This window comes from Mycteria americana, chromosome 4 (assembly GCF_035582795.1).
Source record: "Mycteria americana isolate JAX WOST 10 ecotype Jacksonville Zoo and Gardens chromosome 4, USCA_MyAme_1.0, whole genome shotgun sequence".
NCBI lineage: Eukaryota > Metazoa > Chordata > Aves > Ciconiiformes > Ciconiidae > Mycteria > Mycteria americana.
In genome coordinates this window covers 44,091,380-44,116,533 of record NC_134368.1, presented here as the reverse complement: position 1 = coordinate 44,116,533, position 25,154 = coordinate 44,091,380, and the positions used below count along the sequence as shown (strand labels likewise).

General features: G+C 37.6%; 1 protein-coding gene across 4 annotated transcripts in view; it reads left to right on the top strand.

Moving 5' to 3' along the window:
• The window catches only part of PALLD (palladin, cytoskeletal associated protein), a 153,063-nt gene that overhangs the window by 106,301 nt on the left and 21,608 nt on the right, over nucleotides 1–25,154 (top strand). For 3 of the 4 annotated variants that reach the window (XM_075500337.1, XM_075500336.1, XM_075500338.1), the window contains 3 exons: nucleotides 8,555–9,250; nucleotides 21,285–21,420; nucleotides 23,865–23,966. In XM_075500337.1, coding sequence (XP_075356452.1) covers nucleotides 8,555–9,250; nucleotides 21,285–21,420; nucleotides 23,865–23,966 — 934 coding nt within the window. The remainder of the gene's footprint in view (nucleotides 1–8,554; nucleotides 9,251–21,284; nucleotides 21,421–23,864; nucleotides 23,967–25,154) is intronic. The other variant, XM_075500339.1, reaches the window with a different exon arrangement.

Here is a 25,154-nt window from a genome sequence, read left to right as displayed (position 1 = left end):
TTGTAGTGGGAGAATCTCAGACGTATATATTTATTTCGTATAAATACCAGTTTTTATGCACTGATCTCCTTTCCAGTGGTTCCTTTTCATATAGTATTTTAAGAACAGGATACTCCAGTGAGTTTCAGTAAAACAGACTATTGATGTATCAGCTGGTAATATCCATGAGGCATCGACCTGCTCAAATGTCAGAACTGTTTGTGAATACAGTGGCTGGTAAAAGGGCCTAGAGTTTAGAGTTTAGGCTCTAAAGCTACCTGAATTTCTTCAAGTAGTTTTAAAACATAGTTAAAGTTTTAATTTTCCTAAAAACACTCTGACAGCAACTGTGTGCTCCCTTTAATGTCAGGGCATCCAGTAGCTACTCTATTTTTTTTCTTTTTAATATGATGTTCATTCTTCCTCCTGAAAGTATCTATTTCAGTAGTACAAAGCAGTCATCTTTACGTGTAACCCAAAGAACAGACACTTGAAGATACTAGAATATTAATATTGAAAGCATGAAGGTCCAGTTTTAAGCCTACTGTAGCTGTTTGTGGGTAGGCATAAAAATAAGCAAATCTCCTAACTTTGGTGGCTAGTGGTAGATGAAATGTGTTGATTTCTAGAGCATCTTGTTAATCAAATATATCAAACTTAAAATACATTTAAAAAAAAAAAAAAGACAACTGTGCATGTGCTGTTCCAGGGCCAGCACTGAGAAAATGTATCATACCACATCTAGAAGAGGAGGAGTGGCCATCCATCTTTTCTTCTGTTCACTTTTGGGTTTAGGCTAGTACAGTTTTTCAAACTTTGATTTATATATATATATATATAAATATATATATATATATACACACACATATTTCCCCCCATACTTTCTTTGAATATATACCAATCAGCACAGAATATATCCTTCCACATGCTGTAGCACAGTCAGAGGCAGAAGACCTATCTGTCCGTTTGCAGGCCAGTTCATTCCTGCATTCCAAGTCATGGTTTCCTACACTTTGGGTGAATTCAGCTGTAAATTGGAACCTGTATTGCTATTAATGCCTTGTTACAATTTATCTCTTAATAACATAACACTTTTTGCTTCCTTTATCAGTAAAACTTGTTACCTGTGTGCACTAGTTATGTAACAGTACTGAATTACCAAGCCAGACAGATTGTTTGACTCCCAGACTAATTCTTATGATCTAACCCTACCAGAGACACGAAGCTTAGCCTTTTTACTAAAGCTGTATTGTGTCTTTATGACTTTTGGGAACAATGAATGTGCACAAGAGCACAATTTCCTTTCTTTCTCTACCCAGGCTAAATGTGTTATCTCACTGGTGCATGTTTTGAAAAATGTCCCTGCAGTGGTATAGAGATGAAAAATGGTTCCTGTCTCTAAAAGAATTGCTTGTGTTCACTGAATACTGGCACTATCACTACTGTTGGTTTCCTTAGTACAGAAATTACCTTGATGCCTTTGACAGATAATCAAACCATAATGGAAAATGGGAACAGGTACAACTGCCACTTTTTAGGATAGACAGAAAAGTTTTTAACAGCCAAATTACAGCAGGATTTCCTTGCAAGAGAGTTCACAAACAATACAGGTACAATGCGGATGTTTTACATTTATCTTCCGTGTACATTTATCTTTTGTGTGTATGAAGTTTCTCAGCTGAAAAGTCAAGCTTAGTTTCATAGTGTGCTCATAAATACAGTACCTGTGTTAGCTCTTGCACCATACTGACTTTCCTGAGAGTGCATTAGGTTACAGAGAAATTAATTATAAAAACTCCTGTATATTAACCTGAAATATGGAAAATATTATTTGTCACAAATCTGCATTTTTCAAATTGTTAAGCTTTGAAGGGCAAGTAATAAAAATGTTAAAAGGTTGCAGCTGGTGGAGATGGTTCCTAGTTATAGGTCTCTAGTTACTCAATGTAAGGATTAAATTGTAATGATAACCCTGCATCCTCCCTGAAATCTGTTAGTATAGACAAAAAGCATCTCTGAATGTTTGCGGGGTAGAACCCAAACTGGTGCTAGTTTTTGTTTTTCCTTCCCTCTCAGTCTTTATTTTAACTTATAGTTCCAGTCTTACATAAATGTGAACCCTTGCAGGTTTTAAAACAGTCCACATTTGTTTCTCACAGTATAAGGGATTGTTCAGCATCAGGAAGCTTAATGCTTCGGTAAATGTATTTGTATTAATACAGCCTGAAGGCTGTCTGTGTGTTGAATACTTTGCAGTTTTTGTAAAAAGGGGCTTCTCTTCTCCCTTTGCTTCACCTTTTTGCCTTGTCATACATGTACATTTTTAACATTTCTAAAATGAGTAAATATTCCTTCAGTGGACACAGTTTAGTTTGAATTACCTTTGTATTCTGAGTATTTATTTTAAGTACAGCTGTTAATTCATCCAGTGCTAGCTTAGGTTGTTTTCATTTTTAACAACTCTCAACTGTTGATAAATCTGGTGGAAAACCTTAAATTATATTAGGAATTTTGTCAGAGGAGAATTCCAGATATCGGTGGCTACTGTCAAATTTTGCATGAGTTGGTATGTGCATTTCAGTCTCTGAAATAATAACCGTCAGAAGTTTAGAAAACAGTACCATTTATACCAGTAGAATACAAATGTTGTGGTTGTAGAAAGCAAATTAAACAGTGTGTTTAAGAGCTAGTTTAACAGCTACCTGGCAAGTCTGCCATGCCAGCTGCCGAAGAGCCACAGATGCCGAAGCACTGTGAATCTTATCTAGTGAGGGAACCACAGCAGCCCCCAGTACTTCCAATTCTCCATTCCTTCTCTGCCTACCAGTTATCCAGTTGGGCTGCTGAGGACCTAGAGAGGTATAACTGAATTTTATTACATTCCAACTTTAATAAATTAATAAATTATAATGAAAAAATATTCCATCCATTGTATAAATGTCTAAATATAGATATAAATAAATACATATAAAAATATATCTAAAGATAGGTATTTAGTGACATGGAAGTCAGTATTACCTGAGAAGAGCCCTTGCCATTTAATGCAGCATGATGGTAACTGTTTCCCTTTTTGTAGAGCTCTGGCATGATTCTGAAGCATTAGTATTGAGTTAGCAGCTAGGTCTTCATTAGAAAGTAGATTAATGGAGATGAGTAGTTGTTACCCCAAGATACAAATACAGAGGTTTTGCGGCATTGGCTTCAAATCTTAATTTAGAAAACTAACTCAAGCTTATTTGTGCTTAATTCTGGTTATTTTCATTCAAAATATTCCTGTACTTTCATTTCAGAGGTATTTTTTAGTGTATTTCTATAGAACTGCACTGTCTGTTTCTCAAAGGGCAGATTGCTGGAAGGATTGTGAAGGGGCCAGTCTGCTTTCACTCAGGATTGACTTGAGGCAGAAGTGAGCCCGTTATTCTTCCATATATCAGATACATAGGATTCTTTCTTTTAAACGAAAACTGCTTTTCTTGATCTGCTTTCCATTTGCTTCTTTGCTTTTGTTAAGATCATGAGGGAGGACAAAGGAGAGCCCAAATCAGGAAATTTAAAAAGTTATAACACAGAAAAATGTATTTAATCTTAGTTCTTTATCTGTGGTGGTTTATTTCAATCTACTTTGTATATTGTGTTGTAAAAAAGTGACTAAACTTGAATGCCCTTTCCACACTTTGTGGTAGACACTACTTGGATAGGGTTCATTTTGTGTATGACTGGTTCCTCTCAAGGCTTGGACAGCATCCCCCCACCTTTGGAGAAACCCCTCTCCCAAATAGAATGGATATAAGGGCTGCCATATGAACTTTTGTGTTTAAAAGGTACACAGACTAGGTTATACTGAGGAGCTGATGATTACACTGCAAATAGTAGGGTGTTTCCCAGAAGAGGTTTGGGTGCATTGTTTGTCCAAATAAAAATTTTTTATGCTCTTTTCAAACCCAGAGATGTAAGATAAAAATAAAGTTGGTACACATCCTAATCTTGGGAACCTGTGAATGAGCTTGACAGACTGCTTTCGGTATGAAGGATTTATTGCATCCCTGAAAATGCCATCTGCTGTAATGTACTTTGCAATCCAGTAGCCAGCTCCTTTTGAGACTTTCAGAGGTGTACAACCATCTACCTATCTCCCCTCCTCTATAGCATCATGTCCAGGCACTTGGTCTAGGCTTGGAGTTACGGTTCCTGATGATGGCTGTTACCAGTTTAGTTCTCAAAGTTGAGGACTGCTCTATTAATTTTCAAAACAGTGTGATACAAAGAAGGTATCAGGAAGAAAAAACATTATGAAAATGGGATTAAAAGATAAAACAGCCTATTATAATCTAAACCAAGTGCATACCTCAGAACATGAATTTTTGAGTAACTATTAAAATATGCCATATGTACTGGCATCCCTAGAGAAGATTCTGAGCATTCTGTCCACTATTCTGTCTGATTCTGTCCACTATTTTCTCATACAATCAGAGTGTTTTGCTTTTAAAAAGACAGTATTCTGTCATTGCCCACCAAGAAACCTCATGTCTCTAGTCTTCCCTTTGAACATCTGTTTTCAAATGTTTCTCACTATCATTTAGTTCCATTTAGCTTCATTTCCATTAAGTAAGCCAATAAATTAATTTTAAAAAATTTTAGTTGCTGTATCTTCCTTCAGTTGTTTGTTCTTAGAGAGGACAGAGAGGAAAGCAAGGTTGTAGGAATACTTGGGAATGTGTAATACTGCATCTTGTTATTCTCCTGTATATTAAATAAAGAAATGCCTATATAGCATAGAAATATCAAAAAATTATTCTAGCTGTTCAATGTTTAATATTATAAAGAAAAGGAAGACTGACATTGTGTAGCACAAACAGTGCTCCAGGAGTAACTTCCATTCACTATCACATCCTCTAGCACTTGATATTGCTAGTGTTGCAAAGAAATCCTCATGCTTAACTGCTGAAGAGACTGAATTTTTTTCCTCCTCCTCCTTCTCATTCTCCCATCTCTTTCCACAGTTAGAAATATATAGAAAAGTGGAAAACAACGGAGACAAATTTATAAGTGAAGGTGAAAAGTCTGTGCCTGCCTGTTCTGGTAGCTGATACGAAAAGATTAAGTTTTGTGGACAGCAAATCTGTACAAATCTGTAAATAATAACTGCATAAATACTGTTTTTCCCTCTGTTGCAATTAATGTCAGCTTCTATTAAAATATTACTGCTTTACTTTTTTTTATTTCTTTAACTATTTTAGCATAGCTATTAGAACATCTGAAAATGTATACAAAAATCTTGGATAAGAATATCTGCTATTGAAAAAAAATTCACAAACTGAAGCAGACCTTCTGAAAATATTTATGTACTACTAGGCCTGCTTTTCAGTGTATTGCTGAAATTTCCCAACATTCACTTTCCTGTAGTTGTTGTTTTTTTTTTATTACTGATCCACTGATTGAATTTTACTAAAAATTTACTTTTAACTGTTCATTCTTATGTTGTTATAATTATTTAGCAAAACCAAAAACTCCGCATCAGAAAATAAGTTTTATTCTCTATTGTTTAAACAAGCTTGATGCGTTCTCTGGAAACATGTGTGCCCTTTAAAACACTGGGATTACAAAACATATTTCAGCTAATTGGAAAAAGGATGTAATTACAATTAAACTAATTTTTCCTGTAATCTCATCCAAAAACTGAACTTTTTTTTAATTGATTTCTTTGTTTCCCTACTGATGAGGGCAACATAACAGACCAATTCCCTTGCATCATTTTGACTGCTGGGCTCTCTCTATCTGTGGCACAGCAGTGTTATCTTTCAGGGACCTACCTATGTAGCGCTTCCACTGCTATTGGTGTCATTGCAAAGGAACACTTGTGAATTGATTATTCTTTTCTTTTTCCTTCTTCTTCATAATGACACATCCCTAGGATAAATCTGCTCAAGAAATTAATAAGTATAGGGCAGCATGTGCTGTTAAAAGAATAGCTCTGAGGTGGAGAACATTCCTTTTTGCAGACAAGGATCGTGCATTTCTACCACTGGAATGAAAGTTTGCTCTAAGAAGGTCTTCATGTTTTTTGCTACGTGGACTGATGTGATAATGATTATGCCTGCGTGTTATTTTTCAAGCAGACATGCACTTGCTGTGTCTGGACTCTAAGCTGATCAAAAGCTTTGCAAATGGAATTAGTGCTGTCCTGAACTAATAAACCCTGACTTACAGGCATTTATATTCCTGTGGCCTCAAGTCAAATTTAGTGTGAGAGCAGAGCAACCTCACGTTTGCCTGCCAACCTTTTGTAGACCTACACTGAATCTGGTCTTTACTTCTGCCCGGATTGGTACAGCAGCAGTTCAGTGGCAGGCGCTGTAGTAGTATACTTACCATTGACAGGGCCATAGATGGTCATTTGTGTTATGCTGTTGGCTGGGCACATTGCCATGTGACTTGGCAATGAAAATAAAAAAGTCCCAAGACAAGACACTCTGACTTGCTTTCAGCACATGTTGGGTAAACATAGAGTGTTGGAGACAGCTAAGTTTCTTCTGTATTCAACACACCATTTACAATACTAAAATTCCCCCCCTTTTTTTTTTTAACCTTAGCCTCTCTGTAATAAATAAAAAAATTATTGGGGGTGGTAATGATGGAAAATAAGTATTATTTGTAAATAATTTTACAGGTATTGGACAGTAGGTCTGCAAATAGTCAGACTAAAGATACAGAATGAGCTGAAAGTAGTAACCTTACAGGGCTTTCTCTTTCCTATCAGAGGTGACCTGAAGTAGTTCTGTCATCAGCTGAGAAAGTCAAGTGATGATGGGAACTAAAATTGTGTTGCTTTAGCCCATTTAGGGAAAGGAGACTTATGTAATTTAGCAAAAATTGAAGAATAAGGTTCAGCCTGTGTCAACGCTATGGAGTGAAAAGATGAACTGATAGGGATTTAGAGTCTCTATTGTCAACATCAAAAAATGAATTATAAAATTTACAAGTGAACTGCAATGTTTAGATGTTCTTGTTGCTGATTTAATTAAAAAGGAAAATGCAATCTCCTTTTACGTACTGAAATATGTATTGTTGGTGAGATGACTGTTGCTAGAATTGAACCATCTTTATGACAAAAAAGAAATTAGCAACTGTTAAATGTAAATAACTGATTTTTCAGTTTTCTGTCCTAAACAAGCTTGCTCCCCTTTTTTTTATCTAAACAATCTCCTTTGGCCTGAGATCATAAGCAGAATTATTGTCAGAAAACACTTTCTGGGAAATGTGGATGGTCGGAATATCAAAATTAATCTCAGAGTGGAAAATATGATGATATTACCATTTCTAATTTTGTTGCTACCAACAGAAGTGTATTGTCGTGCCAGAATCATACATTCATATGCCATGCATTAAGTAGACAGCTTCTAAAATTTCTGCTTAAATGACCTAAATTATATATAAACAATGACACACTTGTATATAATAAAGTATTTATATATTAAATATACAGAAAAGGTATATGTGCATATGCTGAAACTTTGTAGACATCTGGACTATTGAGATAAAGTTATGATTTCCAGCTGGAACATGACAATTTTTAAGCAAGTCAGTCTGATGTATTTTAAGATGAGAGACCACACAGTTCATTTTGATCTCAATGTCATTCAAACAACTGTATTGTGGACAAAAAAAAAGCCAGTGCATGGTCTGGTTTGCTTCACTGCTGAACATTTTGCTCTTTTTTTTTTTCTTTTTTCTTTTTTTTTTTTAACTTAATTAACAGTTTTGAGTGCTCCTGCATATTAGTTTTTTAGTCTTTATTGTTCTGCTAGTGAATGTCTGCATTTCTGAAAAAAAATTCATTTCTGTTTGAGCTGATAGTACTGCAAACAGCAATTCCTTAGAACTGTATTCAGTATCTACTAAGACACGTCTCAGGGCCTACAGTTAAGAATAAAGCCTGGGAAAAAAAGTGGGACTAAAGATATGGAGACATTCAGTTCACCATTTCCTTAGGTTACAAATGTTTCTTGGAAGTCTTCTTTCCTCATCTACAGATACATGGATGGTTCTAACACAGAAGTTAGTCCCTTGTCTCCAAGTACCTCATTAAAAATATGGCAGTAATTAGGTCTATCTGATCGGCCCACAGAGGCTACAGCAGAAATCAAGGCTGAAGTTGTCACTGGGTAAATACCTGAGGCTTGTTATTGAAACAGGGCCATTGAATGAAACAGGCAAGAAATGAAAAGAAACCTTGTTAAGAACGTCAACATTTTTACCATTACTTATATTATCTGGATTGCTCCTTTAAAATACCCTAAGCGCCTTGAAATTATCTTATAATTTACCTTTTTTAAGAATTGAAGGTTCTGTTAACTTCTATTATGCATATACTTTTTTCCCCCTTCTTGAGCTCAAAAACCGGACTTTTGTGGCAATGTTTTATCCCTGAAGAAATAGGGCTATTCAAGATATGCAAACGCTTTGAACTTTCCCTGCCTTCTGACTTTCCTAGACCATAGCTCAGTGGAACTTTTACCTCCTCCCCGACCAGCACTGCATGTCTGATCACCTTTTTGTCTATTTTTCCTTCCTACAGGGACCCTATAAAAATACAGCAGCTGCAGAACCAAATTCGTCTGGAGCAAGAAAGTGGCCAGTGGTATCATCACCAACAGCAACCTGATCATCAGCAGCACCCTCCCTCTTCTCCTTCCTTTCCTCCTCCCCCCTCCTTCCAGGAGCTTGAGTCCAGCCAGTCTGTCACTTCTTCTGTGCCAATGAGTATTCTTAACTCTCATACTTCCCCAACCATGCAGTCTTCCAGCTCCTTCAACTATGCTCGGCCTAAGCAGTTCATTGCTGCTCAGAACATCAGCCCTGCTTCAGGTTATGTGACTCCGTCTTCAGGATCATCTACATCCAGCCTTCCTTCTCCTATGTCTCCAACTGCTTCTCAGAAACAGTTTGGGAGAGTGCCTGTTCCCCCTTTCTCTCAGCAGTTTGCTCCAGAAGGGGAGTACGCCTGGTCTCCTTCTTCTCCATCCCCTCCGCCCCCGCCTCCACCTGTCTTTAGTCCAACTGCGACATATCCGGTGTGTGATTCCTTTCCACTTCCACCTCCTCCACCCCCTCCTCTTCCTTCACTTTCTTCACCTTCCCACAGCCTGTCTCCAACTCCCAGATTTCCTAATTCCGGCCAGTCTCCAGCAGCTTTTCTCAGCTCCATGCTGCCATCCCAGCCACCACCCATTTCTGTCAACGCATTAGGCCTCCCGAAAGGAGTGACGCCTCCGTAAGTATCAGCTAATGAGCTCCTTGAGTTTGGCTGTAGGGAAGATTGTAGTGAAGATTATTGCACTTGCTTCATTTTATACTTTTCTAGGGTCCTTTGCTGTTACCTGCTACCTGAGAGGGAGAGATACGTAAATTATTTGCAAATGCCTCTGTGCTAGAGATGGGATATAGTTTTCTAACCCTCACAGAAGTGACATTCTGAAAGAGTCCTACAGTAGGAACACAAAAGAGGAGAAGCTAAAGCTTTAAATTGAAGTTGATGAAAATATGAAAGCAGCAGCCAAAGGCTCTGCATGCCCAGGGCGGTGGAAAGAGATCCAAGAAAACCCTTCTCATTACCTAATTCTTTTAAAGTCACATATTCAGTGGTATTTGCAATCTATGTTCCTATTAGGTCTGCAGGTAGAGAAATAACAAGTAAAGGGAGCATTGTTCAGAAGTCCCTATAGCTCTGCGATACTTAAAGTACAAGTATACATCTGACAACAAAGTGGTCATAATGATACATTAATTTTTGGCTAGAGTTTTTGATCCGAGGAAGTTTGGAAAAGGGTTTAGGAGGGGATTTAGAAAAGCAGTGCATAAAAACAAACAGAATCCCTCCCCCTAACAACTCCGCATACTTGTTTTCCCCTTTTGTCTTCTCTAAAGGCCAAAATAGTATTTTGGAGCATGTCAGCTCCCATCATAGATCAGTTTGTCTTTCCACTGGCACTAGACTCTCATTCCATCCTTAGAGAACAAAGAGACATGCTGAAGAACAAAAATGAGAATAGCTGTATCCAAGGCTTATTTATAACTTTGTCTAGAAGTTTGTCTAAACATATCTACGGTATCTAGGTGACTTGCTCAGCTACATACCGTTGCGGTGGGAACTTCTGTTATTTCAGTCCAAGATATGAAAAGGAAGAGAAAGAAGAAAGCAGACAGATATCAAAGTAATAAATCATGTATATGCTTTAAAAAAACATTTATTTATCTTGATTTCTGTCATATGGCTCATTATGGAGTCTGGCCATAAAACAGATTTAGGAGAAAAGTTAATAAATAGTACAGTTTGCCGTTGCACTCATATTAGTTGTGATTTTCTGTCTTACTGTGTCCTTTGACTGGCTGAGTTTCTCTATTGATACTGACTGCTGAAAGTTGCATGATTAATTTACTGACAGCTTGGCAGGTAAGCACAGCACACAAAAGCCTGCAATTACCCCTGATTTTCCAGGAAAGGCTCTAGTACAGCTGTATAGTTCTGGATAGGGACTGGATTCTCTTTCAAGTTCCCTTCTGTGTGCTGTGAGGGTGATGGCAGTAGCTCAAGCCTCTGCTGTGTCCCTCTTTCCCTGTTATGCTACATTCATGCCCACATGTTCTCACTTGAGGCATTAGCTGTGTTCTTCCTCATTCCCTTCGATCTTTGGACAGAGAGTCAACTCTACAAGATGGTTCCCCCTTCCCCATGCCCCTCACTTCCCCAAGCCCAGCAGCCAGTCTGGGTGTGCACATGACGGTGTGTCTGTCCCCCCTGGGACAAGGCAGCAGCCTCAGGCTCTGAGCTGAGGATGAGGTGGTTGGCCGTTTGGCCTGCGTTCCCTCAGGAAGAGTAGTCCAGATGGGAGCTGGATCATATTAACCATACTGAATGTATGTGTGTATAATTTATGTATATGTATATATACATATGTGTGCGTGTATATATATACACACAATAAGCATTTGTCATCTGAATTATAACGTTAAAACATGGTAAAAGATGTACTGCATGATGCAAAAAAAAAAATCTATTGTTATGTATCTTTGATGCCAATTTTTCCCTGGCCTCTTCTTTTTCATTTTACTGTGTAGGTTACTAATGTCTGCTGTTTCCCATAATTCTCATACCACTCCTTGAGCAATTCTTCCCCTTGCCTCCCTTCCCCCCCACTGCTATAGTCTCAGGTTTTTTTTTCACCCACCTTCACTTTCTGCTTCTTTTCCCTTATCTTTTGCTCCATCCTCACAAATCCTCTTTTCTTTAACACATTTGTCTTTCTGAGCCACTCACAGTATTCCATAACCTCAGCCTATAGTCTCACAATGTACTCCATGATCTCCAAGATCCATTGATTGAAAAGGATGATACTGTTTCCTGACAGTGTGCTGTACAGACTGGGTGCAAGGAATGAACTGGACCATTCAAAGTTTTGCTTCAGCTCAGAATCTAAAATGCTAGTCAAGCCATTTAGCTTTGTCTCTGCTTCTTGATCACTCATATAGTAGTGATACTGAGAATGTGATAGTGGGTTGCTGAAAGTGAACTAGGCAGAGTTTGAAATACCTTTCATGGAAAGGAGGTACATATTTTACTAGACACTCCAAATACAGTGTTTGAAGTGGTAGGGTTTCCTCTTTAGACAATAACTTTATGATTTATTATTATATTTTAACATCAGTGGAAGTAGACTTGGACCTGTCATTGCATTTAGATACTTCAACACTTTCATATTGAGTGCCTCTAGCAGATAAAATGCTCTTAAAACAGTTTTCCTGCCTGCTTTCAATGTTTTCATGGCTCCTTTCTCTTGCCTTGTCTTTTTTGTGTGTGTATTTCAGGGTTGGTAATTCACTGTTCATATTTTGATTATATGGTCTTTTTACCATGGTTGTATACTCTCTTCTCTCCCAGGCATGGGTACTGTGACACTGATAGCCAAATATCTGGAAGAAAACAATAAATATTTAGCCTTGTCAGAGTCTCTTGTAGTTAACAAAAACTATTGTTTGGTAGAGTAAGAAATTCTGCAGACTATTTTTATAAGTTATGCATCTTGATATACTATGAAATTTATTGAATAATTGTTTAATTTTTCATACATTTTAATGATTTTTTCATGACTAAATTTAGCACAATTACAGATCTGCTCCTCAGAATTGGTACTTAGGCATCATTCTTATTTTCCTCAGACTGCTTTTGCGGTAGGAGCAGAATAAAGGTAAAGTAATAAACATTGCAGGCGGAGGTAATTATTTTTGGAGATGGTCAAAGGCAGCTTCAGTGATGTTTTCTGTAAAATGACAGACACAGTGGTTGTATACAAACCAACAGAGTCTTAATTTCTCCTCATGGAGTCAGACCTTCCCACCATCAGCTTTCTTCAGGCATTTCCTTTCCAGTGTATGTATCATCTTTGTTCTACTTAAAAGAGAAGTTAATCCAAGTAGGTGTTGTGCCTCTTGTTATATAAAAGGTCAGCCAAATAATTTATAACTCTCTCTTCCATCCCTGTACCCTGTCTGTGAGCCCATGAGCAGTAAATACCATGGTAATGTTTCAGCTAAGGGTTGACATTTTCCCTGGTTTTGGACCCTGAGACTCTATGGAAGTGACAGCACTAAACCTGTTTGATCAAATAAATATTCTTTCCAATTGATAGATTTGGAAACATTGCACTGGGGTTTTTGTGTTTGTTTGGGGTGGTTTTCATGTTGTTTTTTAACAACACATAATCTTACAGTCTTGCCTGAATCATGGGAATAACTACTTGCGAATTTACTACGTTTTATTTGGACATCTGAAACATGGAAAGCAGATTTGTGTCATTAGTACCTACTAATTCACCTTTAAATATTTTAAGCATTTATTTGCAACAATTGTATGGTAAATGTTTCAGTTGAATAAAATATATCTCATTTTTCTAGTAAGCTCTAGACACTTTGTAGTGACCAGCTTTTTCAAGCTGTGACTATGGTGGTGTTAGCTGAAAAAGCTTTGGGAATAACCTTTTTTAATTAACGGGACAGATTTGATAAATTCATGTCTTGCCAGAGCATAGTGTTATTAAACAAAAGAGAAGTGCTGCTGGAACTGCATAGCTAATTAAGTACGTAAGGGAATTATGAACACTCGTCAGTTATTTCTGAGGTAAAACTTGGCTGGAGTAAGATTGTTGGATACTGTTCTTAAAAATCTCAGTTTGCTCTTTCTTTACCTAAAGAAAACTCTAAGGTGGGTGGATGTGTTGGACTCAGGTTAGCTTTCGGTTACAAAAGACTGCAGGGAGCAGAGTTAATGTGACAGAAACCTAGAATTGAGTGGGTTTGTCCACAGTTAAATCTGTAGAAGCTAGAATCTGGTCTTCACTGTTCATAGAAAAAATAAATTATATCTGTATGAAAAGAAATTATGCTTACAAATTCTACGTAAGCACATATATTGGTAAGTTTACATAAGCATTTGTGAAAGCAAAATTAATCCCATGAGAAAGATTTAGTGACTATTTAGTGAATATTTAAATAACAAGAATATAAATCCTGCTACAAAAAGGTGTGGAGTCATCCAACCTGGAGAAATGGAATCTCTTTCTAAGTATAAAAAACATGTATTGTCAGCTATACCTATATCCTTTTGAAAGCAACTTAAAAAATTACAATATTTTCTTAAAGTAGACACTTTTCCTTGAAGTAGACTTCTTCTTAAAGTTGATATCTTCAGTAATATTACCTTAGTCACAAACAAAAAAAAATCTGACTGTACAGAATTGGTGAAAAAACATGACTCTAGATTTACTACTTTCTGGAAAAGAATGGAAAATGGAAAAGAAAACATTGTTTTAAAGACAAGATTGTCTAAAGTGTCTTGTAAAATGTAATTAAATAAGCTGCTTTTATCCCTCTACGTAATAAATGTAACTGCTGTTTCAATGATCTCTAGAACCTTAAATCCAAATCTTAAAGAAGATCCTGTGGGAATCATGAGAATAGCAACATCAGAGAGAGATCTGCACCTTTTTTCCCCTTTGGATCAGAGCTGCTGGTCTGTACTTGCAGCGGTGTACTGTGACTTGTCCATTGAATTCTGTCTCAAATAGCACTGAAGCAAATATTTCAGTAACCCTTATGTTCCTTGAGTCAGTTAGCAATGATGGTGACCACTCTGAGGAAAAGCTACACTCCTCCATCCTTTTATCTTACAGCTTTCAACAGTCTCCCAGTAAGAATGCCAGCTTTCATTTTACAGTAAACTGTATTGCTGTCCTATGTAGACTGGACATTTACTTTTCCCATTTCTCTAAGTTATGTCTATCACAACTGTAAAAAATGGAGGTTATCTGCAGTATGATTGATGTGAAAATAGTGATACATAGGAGGAAGTACCTTAATTCCAACATCAAACTTGAGGAGAAAGATCAGGGTGTTTTCTTGCTTCTGAGGGAGCTCACCTCATCTCTGTATGCTACCTACTCATTCATACCTGGAGTTATCCCTGGATCTCAGGAAAATATATCCGAAGACAAGTATTTCTGTAACTGGAAAAATTCCAGCAAATACTAGGGTTTGCATTCATGCCCAACCCCCAATTTTCTCTAAGCTATTGCTCCTGTCCATTTGACCATTTTTGTTTAAATTTTCTTGATTTATTGTGTTATACCTCCTTTTCCCATGGCTTGGATACTACCTGTGGGTGTTAGACCAACACTTGAGTGGTTTATCTGTGATATCAGATCACTTCTTGTTGATTGTGCTAAGAAACAGCTCATATTGGGGGCTTTGTTTTTGCACAGTCTAACACCTTTTTATTATGTACATGTATGTGATTATCATAAAATACATATTCATATCAGCTTTTTTGAAATATGTTTTGAATGCATGTTTGTTCCCCTTGAACTTTGAAATGGAGCTTGTGCCCCGGATCTAATAAATTAAAGTTGCTCAAAAGTAGAGATGAAGGATTTAACATGGAGACACCCAGACAGTAGCCAAAATAACTGACCTACTGTATCCTGACAATCATTGCATCTGGAAGTCTTAATTTTCAAGATGTTTTTATCCAGTTCTTTTTCTAAATGGTATTTGCAGATGCTTAAGAATGTTGTGAGATGACAAGTGAACTTAACTAAGAGAATTAGTACATATACCTCTCTGTTGCAAAGAGAGAGAGGCTGTTTGCAGCATTGCTTTGCAGCTTTTTTTGGTCTTCAGATTTTTTTCTTCAGAGAACTTAATTTTATAACTTCCTTATTTTAAGCAGATCTGAATGCCACAGAAGTGTCTGTGAATGTAAAAGCCAGGTACAGTGCTTGATAGTTGTGGAGAACTTAACCGGTGGCATTTCGTCAACTGGAGTAAAGGTTAATATTTTGGGTATACTACCTTTTCGCAGTCTAGTGTAGATTTTTCTTCACATGCTTCTGTCAGTTGCCTGTTCTCCTCAAGATTTCAGGACTATGAGGACTGTGCCAGCCTTTTCTACATTCAGGAGCAATCAGTGCTTTAGTGATTTCTTCCTGAGCATCAGTTCTAGCATAATGCTGGTAACAATCAGAAATGCAGGTAAGATTACCGGTTACAGAATAGGTAGGATTTTTTAAATTGATATCCAAATACGTGGACATCTTTTGGAAAGCAAATGGCACTTATGTATCTATGGTAACCAGTGCAGCATGAGGCAGAGGGATAACTTGCTCAGGTGGGGAAGGAACCGAACAGGAGAATGAAAAAGTAGTAATTCTTCTTTTAATGAGTCAAAATGCATTTTTAAAGATAAGCCTTAGAAAAATAAATTTTTGGTGGTAGGCATGCAGTTTGTAGGTGAGTTGTTCTCTGTGTTATCTAATCATTAAGAAGGATCAAACTTGCTCAGAAATATATATTATTCATGTCAGTCTTGTTCCTATCCAATGCTGAGACATGATTTATTTATTTTTTTCAACTACAGTTTCATAACCTTTTCTTGGGTGGTAGAAATAATTGAACTTTTGCTGCCTTTGTTTCATTTAGTGCAAGTCATCCTTAGTCAGGTCCGTGCCTCAGGCGTTCCCTTAATTCCGATGCATGTAACGTCACACTACTGAACAGAGCTGACTCCTGTCAGCTCTCAGGTCTCCACAGCGTGTATGACAAGATCAGACTAAAACAATTTTAATATGCAGCTGCAGCTTCAAAGTTTGTGACCTGTTACAGTGCTTATAGTAACTTTGTTCTTACAGTAAGTGAAAAATGTGTTAAATGGGCAGGAATTAGCTGTATTTTTGGAAGGCTTTAGTTTTACAGGAAAAATCAAGTTACTGTTCATTACCTCAGTACCAGAGAATTGATTTGGATTTCTGTGAAACTGAGCCATATTGGCTGCAAACAGGAATTTGTTCTTGGAAGGATAACAACAGCCAGCCTGTTGCCCTTGTTTACACTGTAAAAGGTACATAGGAAAAGAGGGAATCGCATCCAGCGTGCACTCTGTGTAATTAAAACATGAAAAGTACTGCTGGTTTGGCCTTCTTTCTAAACAAATGTTAGGGCAAATATTCAAAACTAAGGAGAGCCAAACCGAGGTTGCAAAAATCTTTGCTGTCAAAAGTCTCTGTGTGAATTAAGATGACTGAGTTTTGGCAATTTCGTTGCGCCCTTTCTGACCAAAAGAATTCAGACTTGTGTGCTTTTATCTACGTGCGTATTCAGGCCCTCAATGACTGAAGTGATGCATGTTTCAGAGGTGCTTAAAATCTATGTGAATTTCAGCCTGATTCTCAAAGGCTGATAGTTTCTTTGCACATTTGTGGTCGTGGTTGTGTGCTCGAGACTAATGATGTCAATATCTTGAAATAGGTCTTCTCCACCTATCTCCTGCTACCTTAGTACTCACAATATACTCTGAGAATTGTATCAGGCAAAGAATGAACATAGAAATACACAAATGAATTGGCAGAACGTTTTGTTTGATATTATCCCTGAGAAAAGATGAAAAGAAAGCTGATGAGTCACTACGGAGGTCACAAATCCTAGGAACTTAATGCATCCAGATAAGGGCATGTAAGGATGGTGAAAAATAGTTGCAAAAGCAGCTGAAGAGAGTTTGCTGCCAGGATGTCTTGGCATGTAAACCATCTCTCAAGCTGAATGGATCTGTGCTTCAGAGCATAGATTTACCAAGGACCTTCTATTTGTTGCCATTGCCTTGTAGTCATTTTGAAATTAATCTCAAGAATGTATGTCTTAAGAGCTAACTTGTGGGGGTATGTATGTATGTATATATATATTTATGTGCATATTTTAAAGTGCATGTATGTAGAGAAAGAAAGAGATTCTAAAGAGGGGGTGGAAATAGAGCATCTGCAGGAAGAATTACATTTCCTTGTGCACCTCTTCTTTTTTTGTCCCAATTTAAAATAGTCCAGAAAGAGAGGTTTTCTAAAGGCATTGGAAGAACTTTTGACTGATACTCATTTTTACAGTTATATTTTTACACCTACTCCTTCCTTGCTTAAATACTTATTTGTAAATGTAAGTAGAGAGAAGATAATCTATTTTTCAGGCAAGTTGCCTTGACCAGGTCTTGGATGACACTTCCACACCCACTGTGCAAAGCTCAGGATGTTCTGGCACATAACCAGAGATCTGGAAGGTTGTCGGGAGTCTGCCTCCCCTATTAAAAGCTACCAGGGATCCCCAGGCCATTGCTGAAATATTTGCATACCTTGTTCTTAAATAAAATTCCTTAGCTTCCCTACATGACTAGTTCCAGTGTTTAACTGTCATTGTTGGAGGGTGGAGAGAGGAGAGTTCTACATTGTTTTTGTCTAAACTAGGCCTGTTGTTCTTCAAGTTGTTGTCTGCTTGTCATCCTCAATGGACATGGAGAATCATTGAATGTCAGCTATTTTCTGACGTTTTACGTTTGATTCACCTCTCTATCTTCATTCTCCTCATTTCCTGACTAAATAAACAAGATATTTGTGTGTGTGTGTGTGTGTGTGTGTGACATACCTTGTCACAAAAACTATGCTTTTAAAACCATCTGACAGTTTTCTTGTTCTAAAACTTTCCAATTTGCTGTATTTTTCTTGAAGTGCAGTGGTAAAACTGGATTCAGTGTCCAACAGCAAGGAATAAAGGAAAACAAGGAAGTTTCATGTCTTATGCTTATGTGTCCCAGAATTATATTTCTTTTCCTTTTGAAATAATGATGTTATTGTCCAAGTTTTAATCTCACAGGTTCTTGAGAGATGCTTAATAAGTTAGTGCTAATTTTCTGTTTGTATTGCTGTCATGCTTTGAACATTTTTCTTGAGGTTCATCATCATTAGACCACCTCTAGACTAATTACGAAGATTATTGTAAATGACAGTTGTTACCTGCAAATGAGGTGCAAGCTCTGCAAGTTCAGTGTCATCAGAAATATGCTTTCTCAGATTTCTCCAATTTGAAACATGTGCTTTTTTATTTCACTATTCCAGTTGTTAAGGTTGAAATATTAAGTACTGAACTTGGTATGCATAGACCTTTGAAAGACCTCATTGGTCTATATTCCTTCAGTCTGATTGAAAAAAAAAAATCATTGCTGCTCTCTGAATAGCTTTTTCAGACAGTTATGCAGCCATATAATAGAAATTTCAGCCAGATTCTGTTTCCCTGATTATTTACCAGGGAACTTAACTGCAGCTCCAGAAGGCTTACTCAGAAGCCATAAAATGAAGTGTATCAAAGCTACTTCTTTTTGCCTATCTGTATGCCCTTCAACCTGACAGAGAGAGAAATTAGTGAGGTTTGATGGGATTCAATTTTCATTTCCTTATTATCCTACATTGTTTTGAAATTGACTGTAATATCGTTTTCTTACATTTAGTATGGACATTGAACTTCCTGACTTGTAATTCTCTTGGTACTCCTTCCCCTTTTAAAAATGGGTATGTTTGCTTAGGGGGTTTTGTTTTCAGAGATAACTGATAATGCTCCAGAAAATGCTTTCACTTGTTACTTGAAATCCACTCCAGAGCACTTAGCCCATCCCCCTCTTTTCATGTACTGTTGTGACTGTCTTGGGTAAACTGGACCTTTTACCTTTACAGCCTATTGAGTGCCAGGCATCAGCAGGCCTTTCTCTGCTAAGACTCTTTTTATCATTCAAGTTTGAAATTTGTAAGAATGTGAAATGAAAACTGTATTTCTTAATGTATCAGTTGGAATTTTCAAGGTAGGATGCATGTCTCCATTAAAAGCTGGTACAGGGCTTCTTCAAGGTGAAACCAAATTTGAAATTTGCTGCCTTGAAGTCGGCTGGATTTTTTTTTTTTTGGTGTGTGTCCTTATCCAAAAAGTGACAAAATTCGGTTCCATGGCAGTGCTGGGCTGGGCGAGGCAAGAGGCTGGAAGGTGAAGGGAAAGACTGTGAGGAGAGAGACAGATGCCACCTTTCCACTAGCCTTCCAGCAGTTGGTCCAGCCTTCCTGAGGGACATTACCTTCTGATCCCCTCTTCCCACCTTCTCCTGTCCATTTTCCTCCCGTATCTTCCTTTACATTTACTGTATCCAAATTTCTTGAAGAGGCCTTAGCCCTTCCTCTTCGCATTCTCTTGCCTCCCTGTAGATGGGACAGTTTTCCTGACTTCTTCCCCAAAACAGAGTAGAGGAGACTTTGTTTGTTACTTGTGACTGAGAACATCCCCAGCCAAATGCTGAGGGAATTATTCTGCTTGGTGACTGAGAAGATCTCCAGCTAACGGCTGAATATTTCTAGGGTGAGAGATGTTGTTCTCTGGCTCTTTGCGACATTAGGGAAATGTCTGCTCTTCTTCTGCTGTGATTTAATGTGAAAATGCAGTTCTTTTTACAAGAACTTCACCATTTTCCCATTTTAAATTTACTTTCAGTAACAGAATATGAAATGTTTCAGGAATTTAGACAGAAATGTTTCCAATTATTGTCTTCTCCATCTATTCACTTAATTCCTTTTTGGCTTTGGACAGCATATGTGTATTGTTTCCTTTTAACTAATGCTAAAAATTACCATTGAAAACACTTGCTGAAGAATGAATTTCCTCCAACCATGTTATAGAAACATAGTACCAAACAATATCCAACAAAATTTGTTATCTCTGTATGATTCTTGTTTAACATTTTGGTGCTGGTAATTAAATTATTCAGTTGTGTATTGGAAAGAAGTTTACCCCTTATATGCTGGTCTGATTTTTTCCATCTGTGTCATCTGTGAGTTTGGCAATTCACCTGATCCGATTCCATATTTTGCACAAGTCACTCCCATGTGATGGCCTGAGCCCTATTTAGTTGATGAAGTTAAACCCCGTCCCCAAACTAATATTGAATCAGTATCAGTGTTTTAAACGATAATGTGTGACTTCACTGGAGAAACGGGGTGTGCTACAAGTTTCAAATGCTGACAGCAGTCTTGATTTCTTCACAACTGTGTAAGAACACCCGATCTCCAGTAGAAACCACCATTGTTGGGCACTTCCAGCAATAGAGCCATCATAACATTACTGAAAAATGTTAAATATTAGCACAGACTGGAAAAAAAATTTCCTGTGCCATTCCAGAAAATGGGAGTGAGACATCCTGAAAGTGCAATCATAACTTGTAGACTGGTATGAGGAATAGCTTAGCCCTGTGAATGCCAACTGCTAAATGTGCCCTGTGAAACCCTGCTGCTGAAAACTTCTTTACAGGGATGATTTTTTCTTTTTGCCCGTGTAACCTAGACTCTGTGAATGGCTCTTCTTTCAGAAACAGCATTTACATGTTGCCTTCCGGGTATGTGTTCACAGAGATATGAATAATAAACATGAGATTATGTATTGTGTATTGAGAAGCTGTAACAAGGAATTAGTTAATAGATAATATAGGAAATTAATAATTAACTGCCTTGTCTTACATCTTTCTGATCTTTATCCATCTGGTACTTGATAGGAACCTAGTTTATCTTCCATCCCCACTTATCTACTCATGCTTTCTCTTTCATGTTTCCTCTCACTTTGCTTTATTGCCATTGCTCATCAGTTTCCTCTTCCAGTGTATGGTGTTTACAGCCACCGCTACACAATCCTGAGCCCTATTTTAACTAATGCACGAATAAAGCATAGTTTCAACTTTGTCCTTAAACTAACCATTTAATCAGTGATGAGAGTTAGAAGGGACAGCATAGTACAAGACCTCTAATTTCAAAGACACAATGTCATTTTCTTCACTAATTGCAGTGATTCCAGATAAATTCCTAAATACCAATGATTTCAGGAAAGCTCATGAATTTTCCTGTACTGTTTTGCAGGGGATTTCCCAAGAAAACAGGCAGAACTGCTAGGATAGCATCAGATGAAGAGATTCAAGGGTCAAAAGATGCTGTAATTCAGGATCTGGAAAGAAAACTTCGCTTCAAGGAAGACCTTTTGAACAATGGGCAACCGGTATAAAAACATAAAATACCCCGGGGAATGGGAGTGGGCATCATGGGTAGTTTCTTGGATGTGCTGCATATAAAATAATTGTTGTAGATTATTTTTATATTTTATGTATTCATTATTTTTAATTGCATTTCCAAAGCTGCATTTCCATAAGGAATGATAGTGTACTATCATGAATGATATAATGATATCATGAATGATAGTGGCCTATCATTCCTTCTCCTGTTGGACAACTTTACTTGGACTTAACAAAGCGACAGAAGTGTCAAAGATGATAAATTTGTATAAGAAGCCTGCACAGTCTGTACGTCAAGGGCTTTTTCAGCCTCAGAGGCCATTTGCTTTTGACTGTTCATCACTGGGTGCCTTGCCAGTAAGCGTATGTGTAGCTTTTGATCAGTCCAGGCTCATTCTACCTTTTGCCCAGCTGTGGGACAACAGGGGGAAAGAGTAGGTGGTAAGTGGACATCAGAGAGGGACAAGGCAGTTCATCATGACAAACAACCCATTAGGAATCAGGCATCATTAGATCCTGCAGTTGTGGGACTTTTTTGACCAATAAAAAACAGCCTATAGTACTAACTTACAGACTTTATGAAGAATTAACAATCTGCTTGAGGAGTCAAGAAATGAGGTAAAATGGGCAAGTATATCAAACAACTGAAATGCACAGCTGCAAAGTCCTCCATTAATTTTTGTGCATTTTAAGATATGCATAAAAGATGAAATACCAAATTCTTCCTGCTCAGAGTTGATGAGAAGCAACTCTCCTAAGACTTGATTACAGTTATTAAGGCATTGATTTAAATGTCTTTGAAGCAGGAATCTCTTTTAAGAGGAAAGTAATTTTAAAAATGTAGACTGTCACCCCTGTTTTGTCAATGGAATGTCTTCAAAAGCATCTGAATGCCTTGGGATACATTTGTGTCACTGAAAGGTAGTGTGCTTTAGGTTTCTCAGGACCATGCTCAGATGTTTGCTATGTTTGCTCCCATGTCTGAGATGTAGACTATGGTGTTGTAGTTCAAGACAGCCTATTGAATCAGACTATCTACTCCACAGCTGCCAGATTCTGGTTCTTAATAAGGTCAACGGAGTGAAGTAGGGGAAATGTTCAGAGCGACTAGTGCTGCTGTACTTACCTTTCTCCATTGACTTCATAGGGTTTGGCAGTTTTCTGTAGCAGTTAAGCAGAATCACTCTCATAGTATATAAATTTCCATTTTTTCAAAGGAGTTGGGCTAGGCATGACTGGTAATGCCTATTTTGGAAACTGAGAGAGATGTTTGGCCTGGACAAATGAATGGAATGTCCTGAGAAAGCCCACATGGCCCCAGGGCGGGGGGGGATGGGACGGGACCAAGACACAGACCTGTGATCAGATGATGTGGGAGCTTGAACCAAGTAAACTCTGGTTTTGCGCTTGCCTTGAGGCTTTTGCCTTGCCGATTCCTGTCTTGGGTGATTCTGTTTGTGTAATCATGGCTGTGGGCACTTGGGAGTGATCACAGAAGAAATTGCAGTGAAGAAAAGTTCATGACTTGCTTAGACATTTGTGACCAAGCCAAGACTGGTACCTAGTGTTCATGAGTCTCGGCCTGCTGGTTTAGCTACAATATGATATCTTTTAAAAATTAATTTAAATGAGCTTTTCTAAAAATGGAAGCATTAAGTAGATGTAATGTTTTACAATTTCCATTCTTCTTTCATCTTTCTGTTTAAATGAGGCATTTCACCATGTAATGAGTTTGCCTTTCATTCACTGGCATTTTTTTGCAACGTTGATTTGTGAGAAAGTGTCTAAGTGCCTGAAATATGTTACTGAATGTAGAAGGAAAAATAATAATGAAATAATTGAATTGTACACTTAAGGTTTTCTTTTAACTTGCTTTACCTTCTGAGTGTAAATGGTCTTTTATAAGCTGTCTCCTTAATTTTCTAAAGAGTAAGAAGAAATAGAAATAAAAAAAACTTAAAGAATATATTTTTCTATAAAGCTATTATATTTTTGACAAAATAATCAAGTAGAGCAGTATTTCCTTAGCCTTTTTGGCAGAGTTTTCTGCTGTGTGGTTCTAATGTAAAAATCGAGCAGAAGGACTAGCAGTAAGATTTGAGATGATTTGACATGCACTTTTTTGATGGCCATGCTGATTTAAGCAGTTCCTATTGCTCATTCCTGCACAAGCTCCTGGCAAGAGGATGGAAACAAATGGCAGAGTCAGGGCAAGGATTGCTTAAGCCAGAAGAGCCAGTTGTAATGCAAAAAAAATGCATTACAAACTGCGGTAGAAAATTTCTGTTAGAAACATATTGCTGCTGTATTTTATTAACATTACTTAAAGCATTGCTTACTGTCTAACTGCCTCGTAGTTCTTAAGGAGAAATAAGAACTCTTCTTTCTTCTTTTCCCTCCCCCTTAATCCACCTCTCTATTTTTTGTTCAGAGATTAACATACGAGGAGAAAATGGCTCGTCGATTGCTGGGAGCAGACAGTGCTGCAACTGTCTTCAATATACAGGAACCAGAAGAGGAGCCTGCTACACAGGTGCCACATAACTCTACAATTTCATAGGAAAATAAAAAATTTCTTTCAATTTTTCTTTTTTACAGGCTGTGATTGTCTTAAAAAGAGTCCTACATAAGATAATAAATATACACAAGATAAGACAGTTTTGATTACAGAAATCGTATGTTATATATCAGTGAAGTAAACTGGAGGATCACATGCCTGTTGCTCAGTTTTTCCATACTGAATAAGGTTGAGAGTTCTCAAATGTCTGCTCTCTGCTTTAAACTCTTCCGTTTATCCTATTCTGTCCTGACCTTTAAGTCTCTCAAGGCAAAAATACATCTACTGTCTTGAAACTATCTTCTCTTTATGTGTGTAATGTGCACTTTTTGGATGCAGACCAAAAACACAACAGAAAATCTGCTTGAAAGGCCAGGTACGCGTTCTCCATTGTTCCGATGCCAGAGTTGCTATTAGGAAATGTGTAGCATTCGTTTTCTTATGTTACCACATAAAGTACGTTCTCCCGACAAAAACTCTGAGAAACTCTCATGGATGCCCCTTGGTCTTCTTTCTGCCTCTTGATCTTTTTTTCTACCCTTGCAGGAAGCTCGCTCTGTTGGTGCTTCTGTAGTGAGTCCTGTGGATATTCAAAAGGTTAATGTTTTCACCTTTTTCTGTCTTGCTTTTTTGTCCATTGATTTTTTTACTCTGTCGTCTTTGCCCTTTCCCTTCTACTGCTCTTGGTTAATAACAAGAGGTCACCTAGCATTAAAAACTGGGGAGATTTGGACTGCACTCCCTTCAAAGTGTTAAAGAAGTTGTTCTATAAGCCTAGTTGTCTGAGTGCAGGCAGCTTAACCGCAGTAATGGTGTGCTCCAGTACCTTTCTGCCGTAGTATTAACATACACTGATACTAACTGCCTTGCATCCAAATCAGCTGATCGTTATATATACCACGTGTACTTCATGGTTTACTTTTACGATAAACTTTCAGGGAACAAAGAAATTTAAAAAATGTCTGCAGTTTACAAAGGTATTTCTCTCTTCTTCTGTTTTTTACCATTATTGAGGGTTATGATTAGTTCTGTAACCAGCCAGTAGAAAGCCCACGTGTGATTCCCAGACCAGAGGCAATGATAGAGGATGGGTATGTGACAGGAGGCTTCGTATGAGATGTGTTCTATCTTAAATAAAATAAGGGTCAGAGACAATGGCCAAAG